Source organism: Hordeum vulgare, chromosome 3H (genome assembly GCF_904849725.1).
Source record: "Hordeum vulgare subsp. vulgare chromosome 3H, MorexV3_pseudomolecules_assembly, whole genome shotgun sequence".
In the NCBI taxonomy this organism is placed as follows: Eukaryota; Viridiplantae; Streptophyta; class Magnoliopsida; order Poales; family Poaceae; genus Hordeum; species Hordeum vulgare.
In genome coordinates, this window is record NC_058520.1 from 5,369,180 (window position 1) to 5,380,442 (window position 11,263).

The window sequence follows — 11,263 nt, forward strand, 5'->3', positions numbered from 1 at the left end:
CGTGCTTGGTCGACGCTAGGTACTACATAGAGAGAGAACTCGACGCTGGCTAATAAAAAAATGAAGAAAATCATTAATTACACAATATCGTCATGTTGAACATATATAAAGAGAAATGGCATCACTTTCTCCATGCTTTGTCGAACAACAAATTTTCGTATATCTATCCGACGCACCAACATATATACAATATAACATCTTTTACAATCTCTAACACCATCCACCTAAGATCCAATCTCGGTGTATAAATCATCTTACGAAAATCAAATAATCCCAAAACAGTTAGGGATCGTGCATTAACTCTCACCTAGTTTTCTTGTTTTTTGTCATGAATAGAGGAATCAACCAATAAGAAACATGCGGTGTGTGTGTTTTTAATGACTTGAGACTAACTAGCACAACATGCATTGGTCAATTCATTACATGCAATGATATTAATTAGCAAATTAACATATACTTCTTTCGTTTTTCTTTCCGTTTTGGTCACGGTGCACAACCTAAGATGACTTATACACCGAGACGGGTGGAGTATCGTGAATCATGAAAGACCCGATGGTGGGAGGGCGTAAATAATCATTTACAGGTCCGGAGTCCATGGAAAACACATGTGAGAGAGCAATGTTATCTATTTTTTCTATTTTCGGGACTGTATATATTTTACTAGCACATGATTTTATGATGGACGGACGATGCACTTATGTCAAGGCATGGGTCAGGCCCATTTACTGGTTTCCAGCCCAAATTTGGTGGGGTTTTCTATCATGCTGTTTGGGTAAGTTGGTTCTTTCAACTTTTCTTTGTTTCTCTCAGGGATTATTTTGAAATATTTTTTTTAAATCGTTTTGTGTTCTTTTAAATTCATAAATCAGTTTGAAACTATGAATAATTTTAAATCTGATAATTTTGTTTTGAACTTTTGTTTACATTCGTGCACATTTTTAACATTAAGGATTTTGAAAATGCAAAATATTTCTTAAATATGGATATTTTTATTCCAAGAACAATTTAAATTTCGTTTTTTTTTTTACAATTTCTTAGGAAATCATACACTTCCTAAATTTGAAGAAATGTTTTTCAAACTCCTAAATTTTATAAAAATCTAAATGTATTTTTAAATGTGAGAAAATTAATTTTATTTCTTAAGTTTTTAAAATTCAAATCATCAATATCTAAATTTTGAGAAGTTTATAAAAACTAGAACATATTTTTAAAATTATATTTTAGTAGTAAAACAAATAGAAGAAAAGAAAAACACTAGGTAGTGTAACCATCGGGAGATGACAACTTGGCCGGCACACTTCCGCGCATCATGTGCCGTTTTACTCCAATTTAATGCAATAAGCCTCAAATAGGCGGTCCCAAGTGCATACATCGTTCTGTGGTTTATTGTGTTTGCCGCCTACAGCACGCCATCATCGACTGGGCTAAACGTCACGGTAGTGGGCTATTCGCGTTGCTTGACATTTCTCGTCTGCGGACAATCTTGCTGCGATGACGAAGCCAAGCGTGAAATAGTGGTTGTTCACTTTGATCAATTCGTTATCTCATGAGGCTTTTGTTAAACAACCAGTCATTTTGTGGGTCACTTGGTGAGCGAGGGGAAAACGATCCTGAATGTTTATTTGAAAGCCCACAGGCAACTCATGCATTCATCGCTAGGTTCATCCCTAAACTTGACGTCATGAAGCAACCGACAGTGGCTCGAGGTCATGATGCAAATGTCAATGCGCACAACCTAGCCAAGTTCTCGCGTTCTCTAGGTCAATGTCGCCATATGTAGCTTGTACAATCCCATGGCCCATCTTCTATCCAACAAACTGTTGTTTTATTTTCTATATTTAGGGATAGAAAGATAGTTCATATAATTTTTATTAAAGATTCATCATGTATTAAAAATGCTCAACATTGTATGAATACAATGTTCATAGAATAAAAAAAGAAAAACAAGGGGAAGGTAAAGAAACAGAAGAAAAAAAAGGAAACGAAAGGGGGGGAAATCGCGCTTTGAAAAAGTGTGGCCATATGATCGATGTTTCAGAACAACAAACACAGATTCAGAATCCACGGCAGAGCCGCTTAACATTATGGAAGAAAATGTGTAGTAGAACTGTAGAAGGGAACTAGCCAACAGCTATAAGCATTCCTTGTCACAGTGCCCAGGAGACTTGCCCCTGGCATGCTTGTTTTAAGCCCAAATTTGTCATACAAAAATATTGGCACCCATCCAAACAGCGTGACCCAATTTATCGTCACGGCTAAAAAAACGTTATCGTATACTCTCTCCGTCCGAAAATACTTGTCATAATAATAGATGTATCTAAATGTATTTTAATCTAAATAAATTCATTTTTATTCATTTGTGCGACAAGTAATTCGGGATAGAGGGAGTATTTTTTTATTTTGGCTGCAACCCAAACTCCCAGGCAGCATAGCTCAACAAGCGAAAATGCACTGGTAGATCAGAAGGGAGTAAATCAGTAAATCCAACAATAAAACTATAAGAGACATCAAGGGCCGGCCCTAAAGCCGTACATTATAATGGTACTAGCTAACAGCTGCGTAAACCCAATCGCCAGCCTTCCAGTAGACCACAACATGATGATTTAAGAGAGCACACCTTGAAACCTATTCGTAACATAAAAGAAAAATAAATCCTGGACAGAAAAGCAACAACCAAGCTCTTTTCTCCGAAATGGCGAGAGCCAATGAAACAAAGTACTTTCTGCGTCCCAAAATAAGTGCCGCGGATTTAGTACAAAGTCAGTACAGTACAACTTTGTACTAAATTTCAAAAACTGAACTGAAGCGTAGAAGCTCTCCATTGTTCCTAACATTAAAATGGTGTTCAAGATAGCATAACAAGCACCAGATGATGATAGCATAAGCGCTACTTCATCCATCCTAATAAGTCAGCCCTACGATGAGATATAAAGAACAAAGAACAAAAGACATGGTTTATTTCACTTGGGTTGGATGCTGCAATGATAGGACATCTCCAGCTCCCCATTTTGAGTAGAACATACAAAGAGCAGCATAACAGTGAAGCCAATCACCAGCAATAAATTGGTAAACCCACAGACAGTAAAAGCAATAGAGACAACCATATTTACAGAAAAGTTACACTAGCTAATGCAGCATAAACAGACAATCCCCAGGCTTCTACTATAACATGGTGATTAAGATAACACTCCTGTAACCTATTCCTACAGATAAATTCCAAGTCCTGGACATAAAAGTAACAGCCAAGCTGTTTTATACTAAATGGCGAAACAAAGTTCGTGCTAACTTTTTCAACAATAGCGGTATTAAAGTAGCAATCAGACACACGACAGTGGTAGTGACCAAATTACTTATCGCTGCTGTAGTAAACAATCAAACACAAATTATGCCAAGCACAAAATCACAGCTAGCTTCCCAAATGATGATAGCAGAATTTTGCGCTTTTCAACAATGGAAAACTGAAAGTAAGCGGGGGAGGAAACAGTAGCACAGCTCTAAAGCACAGAAGCTCCATTCTTAATAACATAAACATGATGTTGAAGGTAGCATAATTAACAGTACCAAATGTTTTACTAGCTAGTAGTAGTGCGAAATTGTAACAAAGAAGAAAAGACATGGTTGATATGGGATAGGATGGTCCAGGGGGCACAGCATCAAACCGGTAGTCCAAAACACAAAGATGGCGCTGCAGCTGCACCGCATCTTACAGAACTATGGTGAACGGAGGCTTGTGGTGCACGGCATCTTCTTCTTGCATCTCAAACAACGGAAGCGAAATCAGGCTCTCTTGGAGGCGATGCCTAGTAAGGGACAAATACTTTGTAAACATATCCCAACTGTTTTCATATTGTTTGATTTCCACCTCTCCTAAGTAGAGACCCTCAATGTCACAATGCAAGATGCGGTAACGACCATGCTGGATCAACAGCTCACGGCCATTGACCACAGCCATCCAAGGGACATGAATCGACCCAAAATCAAGCGGCGGCGATGCAACCACCACTCGCAGGTCAATCCGGTAGAGAAACCCCCAGATCTCGGCGTCATAGTCCTGCAGCGCCCAAACGTCTAGAGTGACACACTCAAGGGACGTGCCGCACAAAGCAAGGTCGCCACCAAGATGGTGCAATGACACCATGTGGAACTGTGCCGGGCGGCTCATCTGCCGGAATGTCTCGGTGTCGGTGTCGAACACCTTTATGCCGAGGCCGGGTGGCCAGTGCAAGCCACCACGATGGTGGACTGGTGGGCCTTCATGGGTCTGTATAGCCCGAAAATTCGCTAGATGTGTCGGCCATTGGACGCACCTCGGCTGGTCAGATCCCACCGGGAGGACGAAGTAACCAGGCGGATGGACCACGGCGCCGCTCGCATCGTGGTTGTTTATCAGCCAGAGCACCCGGTGCTCTCCGGACGCTTGGTGCCGATAAAAGGCGACGACGGTGGCTTTGTTGAAAGCCGGCCGTAGAGGAGGTGGCAGCAGGGGTGCGCACTTGCGGGTGGCCGGGTTGCAGATGTAGAAAGTGGTGGCCGGGTTAGAGCTGTAGAAAGTGGCGTGCTTTATTAACGGGCCATTGGTCGACACAAGGAGAAGGCCATCGCATGCGGCGTGGTGCATGACGCCGATGTGTGCAGTTGGATCAGTAGGAGTCAGGTACTCGAGGACCTGCTGTATCTTGTGATCTCCGGCGGCGACGAGGCGGAAGATGCCCTCGTTGTGTCGGTGGAAGATAGGGAGCGACGGCTGGCGGCGGTGGTGGTTGAGGATGAACTTGTCGGTGGAAGTGGCGGCGCGCCACGACTTCCGGACGGCCCGGCAGCGGAGCACGTCCTTGGGCGGCAGCCGGAGCAGGATCTCGTCGACGACGAGCCACTCCGGCAGGTCCTCCAGCACGGTCACGGCGTCCGGCATGCTGGCTGCTCCTCCTTGCACGGAAAAGATACAGAGAAGCAAGCATTACTGCTACTCATCATACTCCAACCGCATGATGATTGATTGATTGATGAAAGAAAGCGCAAGAAAGAAAGAAAGAAAGAAAGAAAACAGTGCTTCAGCGATCTACAAATCGGATTGAGCGGAGAGAAAGGAATGGATTCGAAAGCGGGGAAGAAAGCTAGAGGATTTACCACCTTGTGGCAGATCGTCGGCCGCGATTTGGAAGCGCTCTTGGTGAGGTGAGGCTGGGGAGAAAGCACTCTTGATTAGGCTGCCGATGGGGAGATAGCGCTGGGGAAAATGTTGGTTCGCAGTAAAGGACGACGAGCTGCCTACCATGGGCCCGTGGTCTTCAATCCTCATTAATAAAGACGCCAGCGGTAGTTGGCCGGCCGCCATGTGGGGTCGCGGCAGGAATGGAAAGGACGCACGACGCGTCCCTGCCGATGCATTTTGACCTTAAATTTATATCTGAAATAGATCAACGCAGACATAAAGGGAACATAATTTTTACATAAATCGATGTGTTGGGTCATTAATTTTATCCGCAGCGATTCAAACAGACGATGAGCGGACTGAAATGGATCGGTTGGAGTTGCTTTAAATGATGAAACCCACTTATGAAATCAGTCATGCATACATACCGATGAAACTCACTGACGGATGTGTGTCCTATAAAGGAGCTAATTTAATACGTACAAAATTTTATTTTGCTTACTACTACGAACTAGTTTAATCTCCCCTAATAATAAAGCGTTGATCGCTTCTGTCGTCCGTCGTGGCATTTTTACAGAAAGGCCCCTTCGTTTTCAGTTAATAAACCCGCAGTCCTTTCTTTAGTGAGGAAAACGTTTCACTTTTATATAAAACCCCCTGTGGTTTCCCGGTGCTGGAGGTGCGACGAGCCGACGACGGCCAGGCCGAGCTAGGCCTTGGGAAGGGCACAGCCAGGCCGTGGCGAGGACGCATGGCGGCGGCAGCAGGGGCTCTCCGGCGCGGATCTCGGTAGAGGACCGCGCGGATCTCGGCAGAGGACCGCGCGGATCTCGGCAGGGGACCGCGGGGATAGGTCGGCGGAGGGGTGAGGCGCCGCCGCCGCCTCCCCGGCCTCCCTCGCGCGTCGTCCGTCGTCGCCGCCGCCGCCTCCCCGGCCTCCCTCGCGCATCGTTCGCCGCCGATTCCCAGGTCACACCGCCGCTCCCCTGCCTTCTCTCTTTCCTCTCTCCCTCTCCCTCTCTAATCTCATTTTCTCTCCTTCTCTCCGGGAGCTCAGCGCGTCAGGGCATCTCCACCGGCCAGATCCGGTGCCTCCCTCCCGGATCCGCGTACCATCCACCTCCTCCTCCCCGACGAAGCGCCATCGTCGCATGAGGACTTGGATGCCTAGCTCAGTGACAACCTCCCCCAAATCATACAGGTCGCGAGCACATGTGAATCATCCTTTTTGGCTGTAGTTTAATTTGAACCACCAAAACGTCAAGGAAACAGAGGGAGTACTATTAACATTTTTGCCTGATTTCCCGAACTAAATCGCTAATTTGAACTATTTATTTCTGAGCTACGGAGGAGAGCAAATATTATTCATGGTATATTGTAATTAAGAAAGAAGAGTGATTTAATGGTAAAAAAACATGATAAGTATTGCACCAATACAATACTCACAAATACAGTATCGCTTTGTACGCAACAATTTGATTTGTTCGAAGCGTAAAGGCGTAGCTTCCTCTTAGCTGGAACTGGATACTATCCCTCCCGATGCAGGTTTGTTGACATTTTATATTTGATGTCAGGGTTCAGTTGAAGGCTTGTGAAGATGGGTTGGGGGGATATCCGGGTTGATTGGACTCAAGGCAGTTGTCTTGCTCACTGCGGCGTATTTCGCTCATGGATTGGGCATGAAAGTGCTCTAATTGCCCCTCATATACGCTTGCCTGATTGCTGTGCTTATCTCCATTGCTTCCCATCCGTCGGTCGACCTCCCGTTGCTCCTCGGCAAGGCATCCAATGGAAGCTTTCCCATATGGTCATGGGTCATGTTCTCGCCCTTTCTCTTTTTCATCCATCTGTTTGTGTTGTTGCGAAGATTTGTTAAAAATGTAAATTTGCTAGCTCTGATATCCAGAAAGGTATTTTCCCGAATAATGGGCAATCACTTATACCAAGACTTGGTTAGTTTTAGCTGTGAACGTTGTTTATCAATCTGATTATTGTGTGTGCTCTATTGAAGTTATGTGCTAAGCATTATTTTTTGCTTGCGATGTCGGCGAAGTCAAATGCATCAAGGACAGAGATGATCAGCTTCTTGTGAAGGATGAGGCGATCAAGCGTAGATGGCGGGAGTACTTTGACAACCTTTACAATGGAGAGGTTGACACCTCTACCATTGAGCTAGACGACTCCTTTGATGATACCAGCATGTGCTTTGTGCGACGTATCCAGGAGTGTGAGGTTAAGGAGGCATTAAAAAGGATGAAAGTAGGCAAGGCGATGGGTCCTGATGGTATCCCCATCGAGGTGTGGAGAGGCCTTGGAGACATAGCGATAGTATGGCTAACTAAGCTTTTCAACCTCATTTTTCGGTCAAACAAGATGCCCGAAGAATGGAGGCGGAGTATTTTAGTACCAATCTTTAAGAACAAGGGGGATGTTCAAAGTTGTACTAATTACCGCGGAATCAAGCTGATGAGCCATACTATGAAGCTATGGGAGAGAGTCATTGAACACCGCTTAAGAAGGTTGACAAGCGTGACCAAAAACCAATTTGGTTTCATGCCTGGGAGGTCTACCATGGAAGCCATCTTCTTGGTACGACAGCTGATGAAGAGATACAGGGAGCAAAAGAAGGACCTTCATATGGTGTTCATTGATTTGGAGAAGGCCTATGATAAGATACCTCGAAATGTCATCTGGTGGGCCTTGGAGAAACACAAAGTCCCAATAAAGTACATTACCCTCATCAAGGATATGTATGATAATGTTGTGACAAGTGTTCGAACAAGTGATGGCGACACCGATGACTTTCCGATTAGAATAGGGCTACACCAAGGGTCAGCTTTGAGCCCTTATCTTTTTGATTTGGTGATGGATGACGTCACAAGGGATATACAAGGAGATATCCCATGGTGTATGCTCTTTGCGGATGATGTGGTGCTAGTCGATGATAGCCGAACGGGGGTTAATAGAAAGTTAGAATTATGTAGGCGGACTCTAGAATCGAAAGGTTTTAGGCTTAGTAGAGCTAAAACTGAATACATGAGGTGCAGTTTTAATGCTACTAGGCACGAGGATGGAGAGGTTAGCCTTGGTGGGCAGGTGGTACCGGAGAGAGACACGTTTCGATATTTGGGGTCCGTGTTGCAGAAGGATGGCGATATCGATGAAGACGTGGGCCACCGAATCAAGGCTGGGTGGATGAAGTGGCGCCAAGCTTCTGGCGTACTCTGTGACAAGAGAGTGCCACAAAAGCTAAAAGGCAGGTTTTATAGGACAGCTATCCGACCTGCGATGTTGTATGGCGCGGAGTGTTGGCCAACCAAGAGACGACATATCCAACAGTTAGGTGTAGCAGAGATGCGCATGTTGAGATGGATATGTGGCCACACAAGGAAGGATCGGGTACGGAATGACGATATACGAGAGAGACTTGGGGTAGCACTGATTGAAGAGAAGCTGGTCCAGCATCGTCTCAGATGGTTTGGACATATTCAACGGAGGCCAACGGAAGCGCCGGTGCATAGCAGACGGATAAAGCGTGCTGAGAATGTTAAGAGGGGTCGTGGTAGACCAAACTTGACATGGGAGGAGTCCGTTAAGAGAGACCTGAAGGTTTGGAATATCGACAAAGACTTAGCCATGGACAGGGGTGCGTGGAAGTTAGCTATCCACGTTCCAGAGCCATGACTTGGCTTCGAGATCTTATGGGTTTCAACTCTAGCCTACCCCAACTTGTTTGGGACTGAAAGGCTTGGTTGTTGTTGTTGTTGTTGTTGTTGTTGTTGTTGTTGATCTGCGTTATTTTAATATAGACTTTGTAGTTCCATGTTTCTCATCAAGGAAAAACTACCGTGGCTCCATTCAAGTACATGGTTTCTTGCAAGATCTGGTCTTACTAACTTTATTTAGAACATTCGAGGATTTCATGGTTTGTTCTTATAAAACATGACAAGCAAGGAAGTTTCACACTTTCACTAAATATGGCAGATACTCATGCAGTAACCCTGCCCTCATAAAACATGGCAATAAAATGACTACATGAGGTGTTGTGTTATTTTTGCAAGTTCATTGTAGTGGCTTGCAGCACTATTGCTTTACTTGATTGACTACATTAGGTGTTATGTTAGATTTTTAGCATAGAGTCTCAGTAAACTAGCTTATTTCTGTCATGATATGTTGAAATGATTGTTCAACTATTGGCCTATATCCAATCTTATGTTACAATCTTAACTCTCTATGGTCCATAACATGGTTGTTTCATGCCACATGTTTAAATGTGGGGCGATTTGGACTACATATTGGGAGATAGTCGCAGTGCAATTAGATTTCTGCAAGTGTATATACTTTATGGAATTGTGCCATCGAAGTTGTTCCGCATAAGATCTAAAGACGGTAGATTAGGTAGGTTGGAAAAATTGACCTTGGTGAGTTGTCCGCTGAAATTGTTGCAGTTGAGGATTATGAGATTTGTGCAGTTTTTAGAGTTGATGGCAGCTCCCCATACATGATATTATTGTTCAAATAGAGTTCCTCCAATCTCTTAAGATGGCCTATAGACTGTGGAATCCTGCCACTGAAATTGTTCTCTACAACACGAGATAATCTCCTTATAACATATGTTTTTCATTTTGATATTTCCTGCAGATTTCAGGATATAGAAGGCAGCTTCGCAGAGGGATCGCTGACGAGCAAGGTGAGTCCATTGCATCTATTTTTCTGTTATAGTTTGTTTCAAAGAAATCACACTATTTTCTCGCAGTATATGCCTATACAGAGAAATGTCCTGAAGCACACTTTAGTGAAGACTACTGATCTAGAAGACTAGAACTGGTTGTTGCTGAAATAAATCTTTGCATAGGATTCTTGTCTGTTTGGGTGGAGCCAAGTTTTGTCTTGGTGTTGAACAACGCTACCATTGCATAGTTGTAAGTTATTTAGGATTGTCTCTGTTGGATACGACTTGGAGTTACAAGAGGTCCAATACTAATTTTGTGTATGTATGCACTTGTGCGCTCTTCCGTTCTATATACACATGATTTCCAAGCATCTTTTACCGTACATTTTGTTTCTTTGCTCGGTACAAAATGTTTTGCAATTTTTTTTCCTTTTATCTAAATATAAAACAGACCCTCTAAGGGCTCAGTTTTCTTCCCGTTGTCTGAATATTTCCAGATTCATTATTTTTTATTCTGCATATTTAGAAAACCATTTAGTTAACCACTTCCACTTCATTCTTCTTTGTCATGAAACCATATATATAAGTGTGTGCTCAAGCTATATTATGTGTGTTATTGGGAAGTACTCAGGAGCTCCTGGGTGCTTCACACTCTTGTACGAAATTTAAATTTAAAATATACCAGTTTTTTAGAACACTCTGTAATTTTGGGGATAACAAACCTGGGTATATCGTAATTTTATTATGTATGTTATTTTTTCACGATATCACACGAAAGTAGATAGGACACCCAAGTTTGATATTGCAAAACCCCAGTTTTTTCCAATTTTCCATGCATTTTTTGTACTTAATGTTCATATACGGAGTGGAGCAGCTCGGTGCTATAAATCCTCTTCTGTATGTTATTACATTGCCTTGATTGCTATCTTAAGATACTATTATGTAATATTTCATATGATCCTTTTTTGTAAAATCTTGTAAAGGGTTTGGAATGTTACAACGTCAATTTATTTTGGATGTCGTCATTATCTTTTGGTCATGGTCGGCATGTTGCATCATATAATGCTCACTTGCTAGAGATGACATATGTCAAGCATGGGTGGTCAGGATAGGATTAACTCATTGGACTAGAGTCGAAAGATGAAGTTAGTAGTCATCACAAATTGCCACAAGCGATGCATGCTCTGTCCCCTCGATACATGATACAATGAGAAGTGAGAAAGGTGAGTAGGGAGAACAACTCCACAAAAAATCTTCTCGCGAGGTGAAGACTGAAAATGTTTGGCTTGGATTAAAAGGTTTATTAATTATAAACGCTATGTTTGATCATGTGTGATATGTACACATCAACCATATAACATTGCTTCGATCATGTCTAGATGTTATCATCTATAAGAACATATGAATTTCTGACTATAACTTAAATCCACCTAATCTTA

General features: G+C 43.1%; 1 protein-coding gene across 1 annotated transcript; it reads right to left on the reverse strand.

The window, feature by feature from the left end:
* Window positions 1-3,495: 3,495 nt before the first annotated feature.
* LOC123442409 lies at window positions 3,496-5,282 on the reverse strand. The gene is made up of 2 exons (XM_045118446.1): window positions 5,131-5,282; window positions 3,496-4,917 (listed from the first exon to the last, which is right to left on the reverse strand). The coding sequence occupies exons 1-2, from the start codon at window positions 5,273-5,275 to the stop codon at window positions 3,704-3,706; spliced, it is 1,359 nt and encodes a 452-aa protein (XP_044974381.1). The 5' UTR covers window positions 5,276-5,282; the 3' UTR covers window positions 3,496-3,703.
* Between the last annotated feature and the right edge of the window lie 5,981 nt (window positions 5,283-11,263).